The sequence below is a fragment of the Phyllostomus discolor genome, chromosome 2, assembly GCF_004126475.2.
Source record: "Phyllostomus discolor isolate MPI-MPIP mPhyDis1 chromosome 2, mPhyDis1.pri.v3, whole genome shotgun sequence".
NCBI classification, from domain to species: domain Eukaryota; kingdom Metazoa; phylum Chordata; class Mammalia; order Chiroptera; family Phyllostomidae; genus Phyllostomus; species Phyllostomus discolor.
Genome location: NC_040904.2, coordinates 126,608,497 through 126,628,480, shown reverse-complemented (window position 1 = coordinate 126,628,480; position 19,984 = coordinate 126,608,497). Strand labels below are relative to the sequence as shown.

Here is a 19,984-nt window from a genome sequence, read left to right as displayed (position 1 = left end):
TGGGACGGGCTGGTCCTCGCAGATTCACTGCAGTGGTCCTGGCAGGGCCAGTCACTTGCTCACCAACACATGTGAGACTGCTCTGGAACTCCAGACATAACTTGGGGGTAATTTAGAGTGGGGTGAATTCCACATGAGCTTGTAAAGGCAAATACTAGGGAAATTTGGATTTTCTGGATTACCAGCTAGCAAGATAATACCTGACTCCTTCTTGGAGACCTTTGTTCTAGGAGGATCTTTTTCTTTGGAATGTTTCCACTTATAGAGAGATTTGTGAGCCCTAAATGCCCCTTTGCTCAGCTCTAGAGAAGAGGTTCTTCCTAGTCCTGCTTCTCTGCACGCATCCATCTCCTACCTATCAAGCCCTCTGAGCAAACTCTGCCACTAAATACCTGTGTAGATGCACAGGTGCCTGTCTGTCTAAGCAAGAGGGGTGGAGAGACCAAGGAGGGTGGTGGGCCAAGCCCCTGTGCCAGGAGAATGCAAAGAAAAATCTAGATAAAAGAAAGACACTAAATACGAAAGCTATTTTATTCTGTACCTTATAATTTTCTGTATTTTACTTAATTACCTATAGAGAAAAGGCAAATCTTTTTCAAAATCAAATGTGAGAAGTACAAGTAAACACAGCTTTTCACAGTCTACATGAGCTTGATGTGCTCTCCCTTATGGTCACTCTGGAGATGTTTGACCTTTATTATGTAATAAACAGAAGTCAGAGAAGGCAGCCTGCCTGGCTGTGACACAGGTGGTTCCACCATACAGGGAGAATCTGACCAACCTGGATGGCACAGCACCCCACTCATGAACAAGGACCCTGTCATGAAAGGAGGCAAACATTACCAGTTTTCCCACCCAACACCACTAACTCTCGGCTCATCCCGAGAAAGTGACTGACAACTGCAAAGGCTGCTGGGCAGCTATTTGAAAGAGGGGTCCACAGAGAGGCCTCCTCCACCTGTTACTCTTTTCTTTATCACTTCACATCCATAGGGGTCCCTAAGCCCCAAGAGAAGGGTCAAGTGCAAATCTGGTAAACCAAGAAGCCCTAGCAGTTGTCAACTTAATTAGCCTTCAGGAACAATATATGGATATATGAGCACAGTGGAGTTGCTATAGAGACAGGCACAGGGGCAGCATTTAGAATAAGGCCTCATCACATCACCTGATAAAAATAAGACCCAGGCTTTTTAATAGAATGAATTACTTAAGTTTTATATTTAACAGGGGACAATACCAAGGCTATTACTGGTTTTCAGAATATTTTAGGAATCTGGGCTGCCTGCTTCTACATATGTTAACAGCCATCACAACATATGCTCTGATGGCTGGCAGTTAAGAAGTAGAAGCTCATGTATTTCTCTCACCCCTTGAGACGACAGAGGGTCCTTCTCACTTCCAGCTTGTCCTCCTTTAATTGGGTAAGAGAATTTCGACATATTTCAGAGAAAAGACTGGGCAAGAGCTCTATTGGGCTTTGCACCAGAACCTTTGCCATATATTATTGCCGATCCCTACAACAAGCCTATGAAGTAATGATTTCATTCTGAAGATGGAAAAAATGAGGCTCAAGGAGGTTCAGTACTTTCACAAGGTCACACAGCTAATAAGTAGTAGAGTTAAAGTTCAAATCCAGGTGTCCTCCATTTCAGAGTACGTTGCTTTATGACACCAACCAATCCTTTCACAGAGAGGAATCTGGGATGAGGTGAATCTAAAAAATTTAACATTTTTATTTATAGCATGGACTTGGTTATAGTGTATCTCTCCTCTAAGGAGGTCCCAATGTGGATGGATTCCAAGAAGAATTTCAGAGATTCTGACCTCTGCTCACAAGTGCCTCTGTAATTATCCAATGCAAGACAAACATTGGTTTCAGACTAACTTCTACTGACCATCCACCATGTTTCTGGGGTGCCTCTGCCCTGTGTCAGTCCAGCAAGCATGATTAACATGAGAGTCCAAAGTAAACATCATTGATAGAGTGTCTCCACTGCTCTTGCATCATGAAAACTTAAATATATGAAATCAAGCTGGGGGTTTAAAATGAAGGGTTTTGTTTTTGTCTTTTTTGGACAATTTTATATTTAAATTATTCACAGCTGTCCTAGTCTACATTGGAGATGCTTGCTTGCTTTCTGTTTGTTTATTTACTCATTTATTTGCCATTTTCCCAACAAAGGCCTGTATAATAGGCTCAATTTGTGCCCACAAGGTGCCAGTCTCTCCTTGTGCTGGAAAATAGTGATGCTGGTGGTGAGAAGGCTGGAATAAGGCAATGACTGTGACAGAGAGGGGAAAGATGCTGGGGGTCCCAACAGTGAGAATGACACTGAGCAGGGGCACATATATCCCTCCCTGCCCTCTACTCAGTCTATCAACTGAAAGTAATGGCAGAAGATGTCTGGGCTCCAAGGGATCTGAGAGAACATACCAAGAGCAAAACTGAAATGTGTGGCTTGACAAGAATTCTAACCAAAGCATCACTGTAAATGCACTAGGTGGAGAGGTAGAAGGCAGGTAGAAGCCACAGACTGAAGGCCGAGATCCAAGCCAGTGAGGAAGACTTGAAATTAGCAAGGAGGGAGTGGTGTCTCAGAGGAGTCCCTGAGCAGTGGGACCCATCCTAGGAGCTTTCTCCAAGCTGCCTGCAGCCTCCATCCTGTGTACATGGATGAATCATTTTGTGCTGTTGAAATCATCCCATGATGTACTCTTGGCATGTAAAGAGCTCAGCAGTCTGTGGGGGCCAGTTGGGAAATCTAATTTCTACTACAGACAATCATACAGAGCTTAAAACTGTAGGCTTTCAACTCAGGCCAACTTCATGATTTGGATTTGCCACTTATTAGCTATAGTAACTCAGACAAGTCATTTAAGCTCTCTATGCTTGAGTTTTCATATCTTTAAAATGGGAATAATATCAACCAGATGCCAAAGATGAGCTCCTGTAGGCAAATGGCCAGTGGGCTATGTCAAGGGCCAGAGATAACTTCTACTCCATTGTCTGGGTGAATGCCATGGCCAGCACAGTGAGCAGAAGCCAGACCCTAGCCTCCCTCCCTCTATCACCCTAATGCTCCTTGGCTAGCCCCACCCTCCACTGCCCAATCTCTGTCCTCTCCTGTAAAAGAGTCCAGACTTTCAGTGTCCCCTGAGCCTCTCTTGCCATCAACCGCAAGCTCTTTCCATGAAAAGATCTCTGGGGTAACTCATAGGTTCTGGTCGTCACCTGCCACCTAGCCTTCCTCTGTCCCTGTCTTTACCCTTTGCCCTCTAAATAAGGAAGCCAGTGCTACCAGGCCAAGAACTTCTGCCCAATTTGGGTCCTGGGCAGCCTCTTGCCTCCCTCTTTCTCTGGGCCCCCAGCCAATTCCTCCCTCCCTCAGAGATGCTCCCTGCTCACTTCATTCCTGCCTCATAGTTGGAATGACAGTGGCTCCCAGAATCCCTGGGGTGTGGGGAGGGTGATGGGGGTCTGGGGAGGCAGCCAGCTCAGGAGCAGGTTAATGTTACAGCCCTGGGTAAGTGAGCTGGGCCAGCTGACGTCAGGGTGATGATGGGTGCAGGGGAGGGCCGGGCTGCTGAACTATAAAGATAGGTCAAATCAAATATAATCAACTCGGGACAGAGTCAGCGGGCGAACTAGACAACGTCCCCAAGCCATGGTCCCTACCAGCCACGGCTCAGCCTGGGTCCCTCTGCTCCCGACCCAAGTGCCCGAGGCAGGCTTTGGTTTTATGTCAGCAGCCTTCATCTGCCTTCCAAAAATAAGCCCCTGCCGCCATGCCGAGGGGAGAAAAACAAGAAGGGCGGTATTTTTAGGGCCATTAATTCTGACCACGTGCCTGAGAGGCAAGGTGGATGGCCCTGGGACAGAGGCTGTTCATCACTATGTCCCGGGGAGCAGGACGTCTTCAGGGCACGCTGCAGGCTCTCATCTTCCTGGGCGTCCTAGTGGGCATGGTGGTGCCCTCACCTGCGGGCACCCGCGCCAACAGCACGCTGCTGGACTCAAGGGGCTGGGGCACCCTGTTGTCCAGGTCCCGAGCTGGACTAGCTGGAGAGATTGCCGGGGTGAATTGGGAAAGTGGCTATTTGGTGGGGATCAAGCGGCAGCGGAGGCTCTACTGCAACGTGGGCATCGGCTTTCACCTCCAGGTGTCCCCCGACGGCCGGATCAGCGGGACCCACGAGGAGAACCCCTACAGTGAGTGCCAGTTGCAGCCAGTTGGGAAGTTGGGGGCTTGAGCTCTCGAAGGGTTAAAAAATGAGAGGGCCTTGCTCTGATGTGTGGGGTCCTATTATAAAGAGGAGATAAATGCTTTTCTCCACTGGGATGCTGGTAATAGAGCCACCCCTCCCAGACTCACTTCGAACCCTGCCTAGGTGCAGTCTCAATACACCGAGGCCCCAGCATCCTGGTGTGCTTTGCCATCCCCTCGTGTAGCCCCTGCGGCACTCATTACTTCAGCATTACAGGGCCATCTGTGACCATATAGGACCACTGGGACTCGTCAGCCTGGGAAGCTGTAAGGCAAGGATGGGACACAAGTGAGGATACTTGGACCAAATTAGATACAAGCTTATTTTTATTTAGCTTTCCCTTTGAGAAGGAAAGGCAAGTGGTTTGTACGGTGTCCAGCTGAAGCACACCCTTCTTTTTATTTCAGTCTGCCCCCTGTGTCCCCAGGACTGTGTCCCACAAGGTGATGGGTTGCTGCATAGATAGGCTCTCCTGTACAAGAGGGGATTGGTGGGGGCTGCAGGATCCAGCAAACCATCAGCCTCTGCTGATGTATTTGCAAGATTAGATGGGCTGAGATTTGCTGAAACAGGAGAGTACACATTTTCAACAAAACTAATCAGAATTCATTTTTTTAACCCAACTCAAGTAATTAAGTCAGTGAAAGCCCAGATTCAAAGCTAATCTTAAGTCAATCTTACATGGCCACTGTGATATCAGAACGTTCCCTTGCAGAACTGGATTGTTGACAGTCTAGTGGCAGGATCTGCTGAGTGCAGCTGGTAGATTTCCCACAGTTAGAGGGATCTGCGATACAGTAGTTGGAAGGTCCGACTTTCTAGGTGCAGGGGGATGGGTTAGCTGCCTTGCAGGGTCACCTTTAAATTGACAGCTCACTCTGATTTGCATGAGCCTTAGGTAACATAGCCTGCATTTCCTTGTCAGGCCTGCTGGAGATTTCCACAGTGGAGCGAGGTGTGGTGAGTCTCTTTGGAGTGAAAAGCGCCCTCTTTGTTGCCATGAACAGTAAAGGAAGATTGTACACAACGGTGAGTTCATCAGGCCAGGGGAGCTCCAGGTTGTACGAGGCCTACAGTTTACACAACTGAAGAAGATAATATGAAATCTTGAGTATAGGAATGAAAATTTATCTGGAATTGAAATAGACGGGGCTGTGGAAGGAGCTGATGCAGACACAGGGCCTTGGAGCTCTGGCTTCCTAAGCTTCAAAGTGCACAGGCCTCTGTGTTGGACGATTTTTCCTGATCCTACATGCCAGGCCTTTGTAATTAATCAGGAACCATAGCTCAGAGGGCTGTTGGGTCTGAGGAAAACCTGCATTCTGGCAGGCAGCTGTCATGAAGGCTGTGGTAGGTTTGATTCCCTGGGCTGGAGAGGCCTGAAGAAGCAAAACTGTCCTGTGCTATTCTCCACCACTCACCCTCTGAGAGGCCCAAGAGCAGCAGGAGGAGGAGAAATGGAGGCTCCTTTCCTCCCCTTCATCAGTGTGTGGGAATATCGGTGCAAGGGTTTGTCTTCTAATCCCTGATGCTGGATGCTGGAGAAGCACCCTCCCTTTATAACCCTCTCCCTATCACAGATCACCCCTGCAAGGTTTACCTCGTGGACTGCTGATCACATTGACCAAAACCTCTGCAACCTCTGGCCCCTGCATCCCATAATCTGGCCAATTCCAAAATACAGCCTGGGAAAGCATCCCTATGATGTTGAAAAAAACTGAGAGTTCTTTTGACAGAAATAAGGAGGCTAAAAAGGGAGACCTGTGGGCAATCAGCAAGGAATACCAGAGTTATTTATGCGAAGGGTGTGGAGGGCTGCTCTACCTCTCCTTGGAGACAGACTGAGAGTCAGGAAGTGAACAAAGAGATCTGGGATTGGTGCTGGCTTCTAGGGAGAATATCCCAACAGAGGAGGTCTGTTAAATACCTGAGTGGGGTGCCTGGGTGGCCTCTGCCCTTGAACTTGAGCACTAAGGCCTCAGTCTAGGCTGATTTACATGAAGACAGGGCATGGATAGAATTCAGTGGGTCTCTGAAATAAGACAGTAACGGAGGGTCCGCAGGGCAGGAGGTGGAATGCGGGTCTCAGTCTCTACACTAAATGCACTTCTGCTGAGGACCTTGGGGGCATTACCCACAGGACTGTGAGGCAGGTCCGCACACAGCCATGACTGACACAAGAGCTTGGAGACCTGGCCTCTAGACTGTGAAGTGAAGATGAAGGTCAACTGTGCTTCCCAGGGGTGTTGGGAGATAATTCTCAGAAAGCAGTCTGCAGAGCACCCTACAATAGTAGGTGCTCAGTACGAGGTAACTATTCATATTGTCTGAGGAGGGTGAGGCACCCTGCCGTAGGCTCTGTACCCCTCTTTCCTAGAGATAAGACAGCGGGAGAACATTTGCACTCTCATCACCATGGTAACTTGTTAAAAGTATAGATTTTCAGAGGCCTCCCTCAGAGATGCTTATCCAGAGGGCTACGCATCTGTTTCCAGAGTGGGGGCCTGGAAATCAACTTGCTTGTTTTCATTTTTTAAGTTCCTCAGGTGTTTCTGCACAGACAGGCTTGGGGACCATCAGGCTCCACAGCCTCTGCCCTGCCCAAGGGTCAGCCCAGCCCTGAGAGCTGGAGCGCTAGGGGATGAGACACAGCATGGAATTCTCAGACACCCTCTGCAACTCTCTGCAAAGGTGATGGAGAGGACAGGAGGCAGCAGCTAGGACCCACCTAGGTTTTAGTGGAGTCGGTGCCCTCTCTGCAGAGTGAGTCATCCCTAAGAGCCCCTCCTGCCAGCCTGCATGATGCCTGGGGTCCCTGGCTGGAGAGCCAGCAACTGGGGGTGTTAGCTATGGGACTGTATGCAGGGCTCTTTGGCAGGTAAATCTCCTCGATGGAAGCATTCATTACAGTTACCCTTATCCTTGCCATCTTTATTAACAAGCTATTTAGTGTTTTGCCTTACCCAGGAAGGAATTTACCTACAAGGCAAGGAAAGGGCACAAATATAGAGTATATTTATCCACTTCCCACTTTAAGTCCGTGTTCCTGGTAGAAGCCAGGGAGGCTGGGAACATGAGATGTAACCATCACAGGCCATGCTGCAAAGGGGAAGGCACTCAAGTAACCTAAGGAAGGGTTACTCTTTGAAGTGCGGGCTGACTCCTAAGGGAGGAGACACCTGGGCCTTCACACCCAGGCATATGGTTTCAAAGGGTCCGGAGCAGGACTCCCTAAATGAACAGAGTATAGGAAGGAGGAGTGCTTTCCTGAGAGAAGACCACCTACTCTTCCCACCCAGCTCCCCATACACACCCCAGGAGCATTTGGCTCAGGAACACCTTCTCCAAGTGGGGAGAGTCTCCTCCCTGGAGCCCAGGAGCCGGCGGGAGTGGGCTGGACAAGGGGGTTGTGGAACAGAGCCCTAAGCCTGGGCACCTGATGCTTTGTGTGGCCGGGCACCAGATGATCAACCCCTCCTGGCAACGGCCTTGTGGGGCCCATTGTTATCACAGTCTAAAAAAACAATTGCCAACTGATCCCTGGAGCCAGGAAGACTCCTGCTGGGTGATGATTTCATTCACACTATTTCCCTTTAAGCCCTCAGAGCTGCCTCATCCCGCTTTCACTCAGCTGCTACTGCTGCTAAATGGGACTTCTCATGGGGGGAGGGGAACCATGCTGGACAGGGGATAGGGGACAGACCCTGGTGGGAGAAAGAGTGCCAAGAAAACCCACTTGCAGAAACGTGGCCTCCCACATGTCTCACCTCTGGGAAAGAGGGTGCAGAGCCTCACGGCAGGGCGCCTCGCCCTCCTCAGACAGTGTGAATAGCTACCCTGCACTGGGCACCTACTGGCTGTGTGCGGACCTGCCTCCCGGCCTGGCAGGTGAGGCAGGTGAGGCTCACAGCAGAGAGCACTTGGTGTACAGCCTGGGACCCGTGTTCAAATAAGGCAGAAATCAGTGAATTCTAATCTCTTTTTTAAAATTAAAAAAAAAAAAAATCAAGGATCTCTACCTGACAATGGTTTGTTAGAATCCTTTGGCTGTAAAAAAATGCTTTTGATGAATGTCCAGCTTAAGAAAAGGTCTTGTAAGAGTTTATTTGATCCAAACTGAGGATGATTGCTGGGAAGCAAAATCTTAATGAATTGAGAAAAAGTTTTGGAAAATTAGGGCTTTACAGGTTATTTCATACATTAGAATCAAAGGAGGAGACGTGGGGGTGGTTACATGAAATCCACTGGTGGTAGAGTAAGAAGGTGGGAGAAAGCAAAGGGAAGAAATCTCTGATCTCTGTGCTGGATAAAGAGTGAAGCAGAGACACATACTTCTTTTACTTCAGTGGGTCCAGGGTGGTTAACACTTACAGCACATGGAGACGGAATTCGGGAACAAGATGACAATGAGGGGCTCTGTGGCCTCTTGCTCTGGTGTGGTGGGTGTGACCTGGGGGGTCTGGAAAAGGGGGCTACTCTGGCATTTCAAAAGTATATCATGTTAGATGCAAAAGGATAATAGGCAGGCTCACTTAAGGGGAAGATTGACCTTTGTCAAGGAAGCCACAGGCCCAGGATGTGACTACCCACCAGACTCACTTCCAGTTAGGAATTTTTATGTTCAGACCATCCTGTGCGGTGACTTTCCATCTCTGAGTTTGTAAGGCTCATCCTGCAGGCCTCCCCTGAGCTTGCTGGATTCAGTATGTGCCTCCTTTTTCATCCACAATACACGGTGACAAAAAGGTACTAAAAATTCAGTTATGTTTTTAAGTGATTTTAGTTTTTCTAATTATAAATGTGTCTACATCTTTATAGCCATAGTAGTATGATAATGTACGTAAAGAGGCCTTTGGGAGTTATCTGGGGGAGGGGAGGACTAAGTCGGTCCCTCAGTCAGTTACCAGTTTGCTCCTCTCTCTGGCAGAGAATAGGATTCCCAAGGGGATGGGCAAAGGAACCCTGCAGCCCATGAGCCACAGAGAAGGGCCTGGAGAGCCCTGCAGACAAGTCTCCCACAGGGCTCTGCTTGCCATGGAGAGCTACCAGGAATGAGGATGATATGCCTGGTGAAAACATTTCAAACACTTCTAAGCTGTCTGTGCAGTTGTGTGTGAAAAAGGAGGGTTAGCGAATACAGACCTCGTCAGGGCCGGGAGATGTTGTGTCTTCTTTTCGGGGAAGGACCGGAAAAGAAGTGGTCAGCGGCTGCAGGAAGAAAGCCTAGGACAGGGGTTTTCTCTTTTTTTTTCCACACTGCCCACTTCCATATGCACACATGACCAGGAGTAATAGGGACAGGTGGCCAAAAGCAGCAGCAGAAGGAAGACAATAACACCCCACCATCAGTTCAGGTAGCTTAGCTCTACCTAAAGGTACAAGATGGCTGTCTGGTCCTCCCCAGACTTGAAGAGGCAATTCTGCCAGAGGTAACTCCTCCTGAAACGCCCACACATCTACCCCTCTGCAAAGGGCTTTCTCCATAGCGAGAGCTAGATGATTTAGAGTTTGATTAGACCTATATGGAGTGTAAGACATTGCCACGCTGGGGCTTGAGGCCCAGCAGGCCCAGGAAATGTGATCCGGTGGAATTATTTTCATTTGTTCAAGTAATAATATATGGTAGCTGCTTTTATTATCACAGCGTTTACTTGGCGCTAGAGCTTTTCTCACCACAACTAAGGAGCCAACATTCCTGAGCCATGAGAACTCAGAGCTCAGGGATATGGTGGGGACGAATTAAGGGGGTAGGTCACGATGCCAGCTTGAGCATCAGTCTGGGCAGCCGGAAAATCCCACTGGCTTGAAGCATCAGCTGCATCAAAGAGAGTCCAGGGAGGTTATCTTGGTACCCCGCCACAGGCCTGTAGCCACCTGAACCCAGAGTACAAGGCAGGGCGGGGGTGGGAAGGGGAGGTGGTGGGGGTGCGGGGATGCTGAAAGGAACAGGCAAGGGAAAGGAAGAGAGGGCTTCTAAAGTAAACATCATCCATGTCCCCCTTTTCACTTTGGATTTGTACAGAATTTTGGGGAAGGCTAGGAATACAAGCTAAGCTAGGTAAAAAGGACTGAATAAAAAAAAGAAACTTTTTTAAAAGGGAGGAGGATTTGAATAATCAAAATCTGATGAGCAGAGAACAAAGTACAATGTATAAACCACTGTCATGCATGTCTAAACAAATATGTTTCGGGAGACCCAGACACTAAGGAAAGCCTGGATTCTTACATTGGACACATTCCAGAATGGAAGACATGAGCGAATGTCCTCAGACTTTCTTGCCAGAATGGCTCAATCCCTCCCCATCCCACTCCTCTTCTCCCACCCTCTACCCCTCAATTTGATTCCCTCTCTGGAGCTTGCAACCCACACATGAAACCTCTCCCCTAAACACCATCCAGATGGGAAATGAATTCTCCTGGAAATCACTGGGCAGTTACTCTCTGGGAACATACACAGTTAGAACGGAGGGGAAAGCGGTGGGTGGAGACAGGCCGTTACAGGACAAGGAGGAGACTGCCAGGTTCTGATAACAACATTTCCTCCATTGTCTGGCCCATCTGCTGTTCCAAGTTCCTTTTCCTTTCTGAGTGAGCTACCTATATGACTAGGTAATACATACACACGGTCTAGGGGGAAACGAGTGCAAAATGCTCCATGGAAACGGTCTCATTCTCACTGTTGTCCTAAAGCCACCTACTGCCTCCCCAGAGACAGCTACCATTACCAGATTCTTGGGTGCCACTCCAGGGAGAGCCCGAGTCCCTGTGTGTGCGCATACTGGGGTCATTTTTTTAATCACACAAACAGGAGCACCCTATACTCACTGTTTGGAACCTTGTTTCTTCATTTAACAATATATCTTTCAGACCATTTCAAGTCATTGCACAAGGAGGTTTCTCATTTCCTCCTGGCTTATGGCAGTGGATTTACTATCACTGAGTTAGCCACTCCCTCCTGATGGATACTTAGATGACTTTCAGTCTTTTGCTACTGTAAAAAAAGCTGCAGTAACTTCTGCGCATGCTGGGAGTGTACCAGTAAAAGCAATTTCTAGAAGCAGAAGTACTAATCAAAGCTCAAATCATTTTTTATTCTGATATTGTCAAATTGCCCTTTACAGAGTTTATAACAATTTATACACCAATGGACATTAAATGAGAATCCATAGCCTCTACATCCTCACCAATGACAGACAGTGTGTTATCAAATATCATTCTCTTCGTAATCTGACAGTTAAAAATGTGGCCTCACATTTTTATGTGATTTACATTTCTCTTACTAGGCGTATTTTCTTATGTTTAAATGCTACTTGTGTTTCCTTTTCTGTGAACTGTCTGTTCATTAAAATCCATTTTTCAGTGAGTTAAGGGTTCTGAATACAGTAACAAAATGTCCTCTTTGCAATACATTGCAAAATATATTACAAAATGTAATCCATTGAAAATATTCTGTCCAATTTGTTATTGATATTTTTATTTTGTTTAAGGTTTTTAATTTTTTTCAGGCAGAGTCAATTTTATTTATTTTTAAAAATTCTTTTAGAGTTCTCTTTTAGAAACTCAGAATACATTTAATATTGTAAATAAGCAAGCCAGATAAAGGTAATTTAACCCATTAAAGAGGTGAATACAGTATTTTTGTTTTAATGCAGAACACAAATCTATGATATCACTTTTATCTTTTAGGTGTTGCAAAATAAATGTCAACAAACTATTTGTAAACAGCTCACCATCTCTCATACCTCTTCTCAGATAACACCCTTCTTCAATTCACTGTCTGTAGCCACCGGGGAAGTGGGGAAAGCCAGGACGGGGAGACACAAGGAAGAACAAGTTGGTATGAACAGGAAGTGGCAGAACTGCCAGCTGTAGTGGTCTGTCGGTCCTGCCACTTGGCCAAGGGACTTCCAGCTCCTGCCAGAAGGTGTTCGTGGCTTTTAGTTGTGTGTGTGTGTGTGTGTGTGTGTGTGTGTGTGTCCTGCTTAGAAAGATCTTGACTTTTACAACAATTTTTTTCTGGATTTTTAAGTTTCTCTCTTTTACAAATAAATCTTTGCTTCTTTTGGAATTATTCTACTATTTATTCTACTATAACAAATGAACTCATATACCTAACTATTATTATTATTATTATTATTATTACTACTACTACTACAAACACCATGTTTTCACGACTTATCTGAAATACCACTTTTATCTTTAGATCGATTTTTATTTAAATTCAGTTCAGATCCGTTTTTTTTATATTCATGAACATTTGGATTCACTTCTTGACTTTCTATTTTGTTCATTGATCTGCACCAGACTTTTTCTTTTTAAATATTTTATTTATTTATTTTTAGAGAGAGGGGAAGGGGAGGAGAAAGAGAGAGAAACATCAGCGTGTGGTTGCCTCTCATGCACCCCCTACTAGGGGCCCAACCTGGCCCACAACCCAGGCTGGGAATTGAACCAGCGACCCTTTGGTTCACAGGCCAGTGCGCAATCCACTGAGCCACACTAGCCAGGGCGATCTGCACCAGACTTTTAAAGTGTAGCTTTATTTCTTTTGAGAAGATTAGTGTTTTTTTTTAATTTATTCACTTTTAGAGAGGGAAGGGAGGGAGGGAGGGAGGGAGAGAGAGAGAGAGAGAAACATCAATGTGTGGTTGCTGGGGGTTATGGCCTGCAACCCAAGCATGTACCCTGTCTGGGAATCGAACCTGCGACACTTTGGTTCACAGCCCGCGCTCAATCCACTGAGCTATGCCAGCCAGGGCACTTTATTTCTTTTGATATTTAACTTTCATAATCAGCCCCTAGTATATTTCCTCCTGGTGCTCTTGCTCCAGAGCTTTGCCCATCAACACTCCTAGATCCTGTGCCAGACTCTGTGCCCCAGGACAGGTGAAGAAGCCCCAGTCCAGAGAGGCCCTGAGGGCAGTGCCAGAGCCAGCCTCAGCCCCTTCTTATACTGGCGCTGTGCCCAATCCACAGGCTCCCTGCCATCAGGGAGTCATTCTGGCAGTAACTTCACAGCTTAAAAGCTAAGTTGTCCAATAACCCACAGAAAGTTTTTCAGGTATGGTGATGCAGGGTAAGGCAAAGTCTTTTAGGACCTTTAATGTAAAGTAATTCAGGATTCTATTGGAAAAGCATAATTATAGTAGCAACATTTATTTTTTATTTTACTATGTGCCAAGGCATTATACCAAGGACTTTTCAGGCAGTATCTTAATTAATGCTAACCCCAGATCTATGGCATAATTATTCTTGCTGCTCTCACTGTATAGATGAGGAAACTGAGGCTTAGGAAGTTAATCTGCCCAAGTGCACATAGCTTAGTAAGAGGTGAACCATCAAAGCTATTGCTCAAATATGCTCTTTACTTACTTTGATTTGCTTATTTGCCTTGCTGTTGGGATATTCCTCCCTTCACTCATTACACAAACACTTATTGAGTACCCATAAGGAGAGAAAGCAGAGCTTATGGAAACTAGGGGCATGAGAGGGGAAAGGTGAAGGGCAGAGGGAGTGTCCCGTGTGTTCCCACAGACCACACCACCCCCTTGCTCACTCCCATCCTGCATCAAAACAGCCATCCACCCCCATGAGGTATCTGTACATTTCAATGCTGTTCCTTTAATTAAGCCACCATTCATTCAGCGTCACGTACTCAACAAGGCACAATTCTTGTCTTAAGGAACTGGAAGTCTATTGGGAAAGAAAACCTGTCCATAAAGATCACACACTGTTTTACATGCTGCCTGAGAGGAGAACTCAAGAGGGCTGGGGGTGTCTGGGAGCCCTGGTGAGCAAGCTCATCCCCTCCATTCATACAAGAGGCCCTCCTCCATCACCCTCTGCCAGCCAGGTCAGATAGCTGTACCTTCTCTGAAGTACAGTTCCTTTAGAGAAGGTCAGCCGACACCTCTGGCATAGCCAGTCAGCCTTTGAGTGGTTGGTTGGTTGTTTGTTTTTTAATAGTTGGTGGCCCCAGTTAGCAGGAAGGAGTCAGAAGTTATACTCCACCTATTTCTCTCTTTTATTCTCTATTTTTTAAAGATCAGATCCCAGGTCTCCTGCTTCTTACCTTGCTCTCTTCCTCTAGACTCCATGGAGCTCTTTCTTATCAAAAGCACAGAAATCCTTCCAGCCTCCCTCAGGACAAGGACCAGGCAGGCTTGGGGTGCAAAGGGCAATCTTCTAGTAACAAAGGAGGGCTTGGGTGATTTGTTGGGGATGAACTTGTTGATGTGTGACAGGAGGTCTAGCACTCATTTTCTCAACATGTGGTCCACCCACAGTCCTCTACCAAACTAACCATTTATCACTGACTCCAGACCCGCTGCACCACCATTTACACAGGGAACCAGGTTTTTTTCCCCCATAAAAATCACTGCTCCTCACATCTCTGTTCCTGCACTTCCCTGGAGAACTATGCAGGTCTAGGAGATACAGGGCATCTCCTGGGCTCTAAGTCAAAATGTCTCTTTAAGGGATAACAGAGTTGGGACATGAGGTGGGAAGGGCACTGAGGAAACACAAATGGAAAGAATGAGTTACCATATTCGACAGAGAGTACCGGAAAGGACCTAGAAAATCATCTGTCTTGACCCCTCCACTAGCTACCTCATAGTTTGCAGAAAAGGGAACTGAGGCTAGGAGGGGAGGGGCCCGCTCAGGGTCACACACCTAGGAAGTGGAAAAGTCACTAACTAGAACCCCGCACAGCCTCTCAGTCTTGCTCCACTAGACTACCACTCACAGTGGACTTTGAAAACAGCCCATTGTATCCTCTTCTGGTCCTTCTGTGAGTGGAATAAATTATGGTCTAAGTGTTTAGTAGAAAGTGCCCTGAATTGAAAAAGAAGAGACTTATCCCGTGTGACACGGATGCTCCACCTATGGCCCAGGGCCTTGGTTTCCTCCTTGAAAAGAAGGGAAGGTCAGAGAGGAATGTGAGAGTTCTGATGTCCCTTCCCGGTCTGGCCATTTCTGATTTCATTCACCTAGGATGGCTACATCTCACATGGTGGTCTTGCCAAGGGGTGGGGAGGGCACCTGGCGGAGGGGCCTGCTGTGCCTCATATATAATTGATCCTCTGCCATTTGTCCACTCTTTCACAGCCCAGCTTCCAAGAGGAATGCAAGTTCAGAGAAACCCTCCTGCCCAACAATTACAACGCCTATGAGTCAGACCTGTACCGAGGGACCTACATTGCACTGAGCAAACATGGACGGGTAAAGAGAGGCAGCAAGGTATCCCCAATCATGACCGTCACTCACTTCCTTCCCAGGATATAAGGACCCTGAAAGAAGGCTCACAAGCTGAAAGTGACATTTGTTTCTATTGGAATTTTGCACAAGTGAACAATTCTCCTTACCCCCCATGACTCCTGAGTCAGGTCTCTCTTGTGCTTGGGGAGACCTGAGTTGGTTCTGCTGGCCACTAGACCCCATGACAAGCATGGGGTTGCAGCCAGCAGTCTAGAGTGGTATTGGAACCCATGCTCTGATCTCACCTGAGGAAGGAAGGTACAGGTGACATTTATGGAATGTGACCTTGTGCACAGGAAAAGGCCAGGGTGGAAATGTGTGTGTGTTGATGTACATCCATACATTTTTGTATGTATTGTCAGAGCAGAGGTGTTTCAGAACATCAGGTTTCTTTCTTCCAAGATCATCACTGCAGGCACCTGCATGCAAGAATGTCACTCATCAAACCTGCAGGACTGATGTGTATTACCATTCTGCCTCTTTCCAATCCTCTTTCCATTCAGAAGCCCCTGTCTGCACAGTTTGCATGTGTGGTGGGGAGCAGCAGAGAGGCAGGGTAAGTGGGGATAAGATTTACCTGCAAACCAGAAAGAAAATGAGCAGGCACTCCAATCTTCCTGCCGGCGAGGGCTCTGGGGACACTGGGACACATTGTTGGGGCAGATGAGGGAGAAGAGGCCCTTTCTTAGAGGAAGGGGGTACAGCAGTTTCTCAGGTGGTTGCAGAAGGCTGCTGAGAGCAGTGGAAGGGACTGGATGTTCTATGGGGAGCCTTTCTGCCTGGAGGATCCAGTGCTGTGTGGCTCCAAAAACAAGAGGGGCCAGGCTGCCTGCCCATAGCTTTTCCTCACTGTGAACCGGGTCTTATTTTAACCTCAGATGACAAGGATCCTAATAATGGCAACCTTTTTGGCAAGGGGTGAGGGGCTGTGAAATAGGGCATGAAGGAAGTAGACAGGCTTTGGACTCCAGATGATAATTCCTCTCCAACTACGTCCAGGAAACTCACCCAAGTTCTCATCTGATACCCACACTTCCTTCTTGGTCATCCTCATCTCACACGCACACTGGTGCCTGGATGCAGGAGAATGGGCTCCATGATGTGCAGGGTTTGCCCCCTCTAACCCCCTACAGGAGAAGAGTGTTAATCCTGTAAAATCAAGCAGCCAAGCTGAAGCAGCTCCTTGCTGGTCAGTGTCTTCTTGCCTCCTGCCCTTTGAGAGTATTTAAAGCAGAGGTTCCCCAAGCGACTATAAATGTTGTCTGCCTGGGGCCTTCAGATTCCTGAGCCATTGGAACGTTCCTAAATCTGAAACCAGAGAGAGCCATATCAGAGTGCAAATATTTTCGGCATACGTGAACCGCAGAGTTACAAAATGACCTGACACCCTCTGTTACTCTCGGGGCCCCCTGCCTGCAAGACAATCCCTCATCTGCTGCCAATGCCTTCATCTTTGGCATACCTCTCTACGTGCAGATGCGCCCATCTATACATAGATCTGATCTGAACGACTGTGGGCCGGAGATGGACATTGGCAACCAAGGGAGAGATGTCATGCCGGCCACCTTCTCTGCCTGGCAAATAGCAGTAAGGACATGTGTTGGGTGAGGAGGAAAAGTCCACATCAAGGTGAGCGAAGACTGAAAACACAGTAAGAGCTCAGGAGCGAAGTGGACATGGCCAAGTCTTGCATAGAAATTGGAAGGAGCTGAGGTCCTGGATCAAATCGAAGGGAGTGGAAAAATGGTCCATCTTCACTGGAGTAATTGAAGTGCAGGTCTGCTTGGAGGCAGGGGACAAAGTCAACTGTTTTTCAGGAGATTGGCCAGAGTAATCTCTCTCTATAATAGGGTTCATCAGAAATGGATGCTCTCAGAACCTGAGCGGTGTGTCAGTTCCCAATGGAAGGTGGTGGGAGTGTAGGAAGAAGGTTGGGTGGATGGATGCACGGGGTGATATGGTAAAAAGGAAAAAGTTATAGGTCCCAAAGCATTAGTTCCTTTCCACCTAGGTCTTTGAGCTAACTTGGCATGAGAGGGACCTCAGACTACTAGATCTTTTCTGCATCCCTCTAATGGTTCATAAAAGTGCTCTAATCCTGATAAGGATTTTTCCCAATTGTCTGATCCCATGTTTCAGACCGGGGGTGAGAAGGATGAGCTGTAAAATGCCTGGGATCAGGTAGGCTAGATATTCAGTCACTACATAGTGGCTCCAGCACACTGATTATCTGTCACGAGCAGCTGGGTGTCTGTTCCAACCGGTACCAGGACCATGCTATGTAAGGTGTTAAGTATTTTGAATATCATCCTTGGAACAGGGAGGCATGCTTGACTCTTTGACATTCTTTCCATCCATAGGAATTCTCCCAAGGGCTTTCTCTGTGACCTATAAGTGATTCAACCTTAAGAAAAATCAGTCTTCATTCACAGAAGTGGGTTAAGGGACAGGAGCAGAGCAAGATCAGTGAGGGGCTTCTCAGTCCCTCCTCTCCTGCTGCTTGGTCTGTGCACAGGTGTGCAGAGCCATCACCTAGCTGATCATCATGTCTACTGAGTCCTGAATTCAGCTGTCAGCCCCATTGTATCTAAGGCTACAAAAGATTTTGCACAGACAGGAAAACAAGGGTGTCTTCACCTTCCTGCTAACGATGTACTGAGAATGACTTGGTCCTTCCTCCCCCAGATCCTGAGCTACGACCCTGGTTTAGAGACTTTTGTCGCTAACTAGTCTCTCTTCTAACCTGAACCTTCCCTGACAGCTCCATGTAAGCGGGGGGGGGGGGGGAGTCATTGAGGTTGCCTTGTTCCTCCTTCAAGAGTAAATGATAAAGACAGCAACATACTGAACCCCTTTGAAGACAGAATTCTCAGCTGGGACAAGGTTAGTTCAGAAACCATGGGGAGCCCCAGGCCCATGTAAAATCAGCACCCTTTTCAGGGTGATGGATGGACTTCAGAGGAAACCAGAGAACTCCAGCTGGCTTGTCCCGGCTTGATTACATCTGCTTCATCATCTGCTGCCTTCCGATCCCCCTTCCTTTCCCACTTCCCATATATTTTTTAACCTTCTTTGGAAAGCAGCACATAATTATGTTATTAATACCCTACCATTATCCTTCACATCCTTCCCCTCTGCCACCGCCTCCCACAGTATCTCCAGCACACACTCCAAGGCCCAGGTCAGGCCCATTATTCTATGACTTAAGAAAGAGAATATTTTCTCTATCATCTGACCCAGGCTATAAACCTCTCTCCTTTTTAGACACATAGATTTTTCCTCAGGCCAATAACACAAGCCTGAAATTCTCTCTGGACCCCACCCTGTCCCGGGCAGTTTGGAACTCTCCTGCCTGCGCTGGCTCTGGGCCCCTATCTTGTGCTACACCTTAGCTCCTTCTCCTGAGTGTAAGTTCTGAGGAAGAAAGAAGTACAAAAACCCATGAGCTGGAGTTCTCCCGGAGCTTGACATCACTGCCAGGGCCACAGCCACTGCATAACTCTAACTACCACATGCAGTCACTGGCCTCCAAGACACAGGAATATCCCATCTGCCCTCTGACCCCTCTGTCCCATTTCATGTGGACATGCACTAGAAAACTCCTACAGATTTCTATCCCAATGCTTTCCCCTGAAGGCTCTGAAGAGGTGTTCTTTGGCACTTCCCACTCCCATGCTTGCAAAGCAGGTCTCTAATATTCATCCCCACTCCTCCCAGCAAGGAACCAGCCACTCATTCTGCTACCTCCCAGGAAAAATTCAAGGGTAGGAATGTCTGGGACAAGGCCAGGGAATAGACAGAAATACTGCAGTCTGCATTTACACCTGAGTTGGTGTTCCTCCTTCCAAAATAGGAGGGCTTGATTGCACCCAAAACAGACCCCAGATCTAGTCCATCACACAGTTGGCAACACGGAACCATGTTTGTATACCTCATGAACTACTGAAATTCCAGCATTCAGACAGCTGTGTCCCCACGTGGTTTTCCCTTCTATAAATCACTAAGTACAGCTGTCCTCAAGCTTGGGTCTAGTGAGTAGGAAAGCTCAGAATTTGTGCAGTCATATGCTTGTAAAATGTGACGCTTCTATTTTGTTAATATGTATGTGCTATGCACAAACCATATCATGTTCCAGCAAAAAAGTAAAAGGTCTTTTTATACGTTCCTCTAAACTGTTCAACTCCACCCCTCCTATTAAAACTGACAGTGAATCTCTGGGTTGTCTTTGATTTTCGTCTTGATTATTTTCTACCTCTTAGGGAAGCAGCAAAGGGAAACAGAAAGCCTAGATTCGTGCTGTTGGTATTAAAGATTCATGGTGCTGTGGACTGTTAAGGGAAGAAGTCACATGGGTCACTTAGTCCAATCACTGTGTTTTATAAAGGGGGAATTTGGCCCAGAAGAGGGAAGGAAGCCACCATGGACCACAGACCACAGACCACAGAGAGACAGCTGCCCT

At 47.3% G+C, this 19,984-nt stretch overlaps 1 protein-coding gene across 1 annotated transcript; it reads left to right on the top strand.

The window, feature by feature from the left end:
* Positions 1-3,669: 3,669 nt before the first annotated feature.
* FGF6 (fibroblast growth factor 6) lies at positions 3,670-19,741 on the top strand. The gene is made up of 3 exons (XM_028531538.2): positions 3,670-4,210; positions 5,192-5,295; positions 15,376-19,741. The coding sequence occupies exons 1-3, from the start codon at positions 3,865-3,867 to the stop codon at positions 15,550-15,552; spliced, it is 627 nt and encodes a 208-aa protein (XP_028387339.1). The 5' UTR covers positions 3,670-3,864; the 3' UTR covers positions 15,553-19,741.
* Positions 19,742-19,984: the final 243 nt, after the last annotated feature.

Coding starts and splice junctions, on each gene's coding strand:
- FGF6 (XM_028531538.2), top strand. CDS start 3,865: ATGGCCCTGGGACAGAGGCTGTTCATCACTATGTCCCGGGGAGCAGGA. Junction 4,211..5,191: donor CCACGAGGAGAACCCCTACA/GTGAGTGCCAGT, acceptor TTTCCTTGTCAG/GCCTGCTGGAGATTTCCACA. Junction 5,296..15,375: donor AAGGAAGATTGTACACAACG/GTGAGTTCATCA, acceptor ACTCTTTCACAG/CCCAGCTTCCAAGAGGAATG.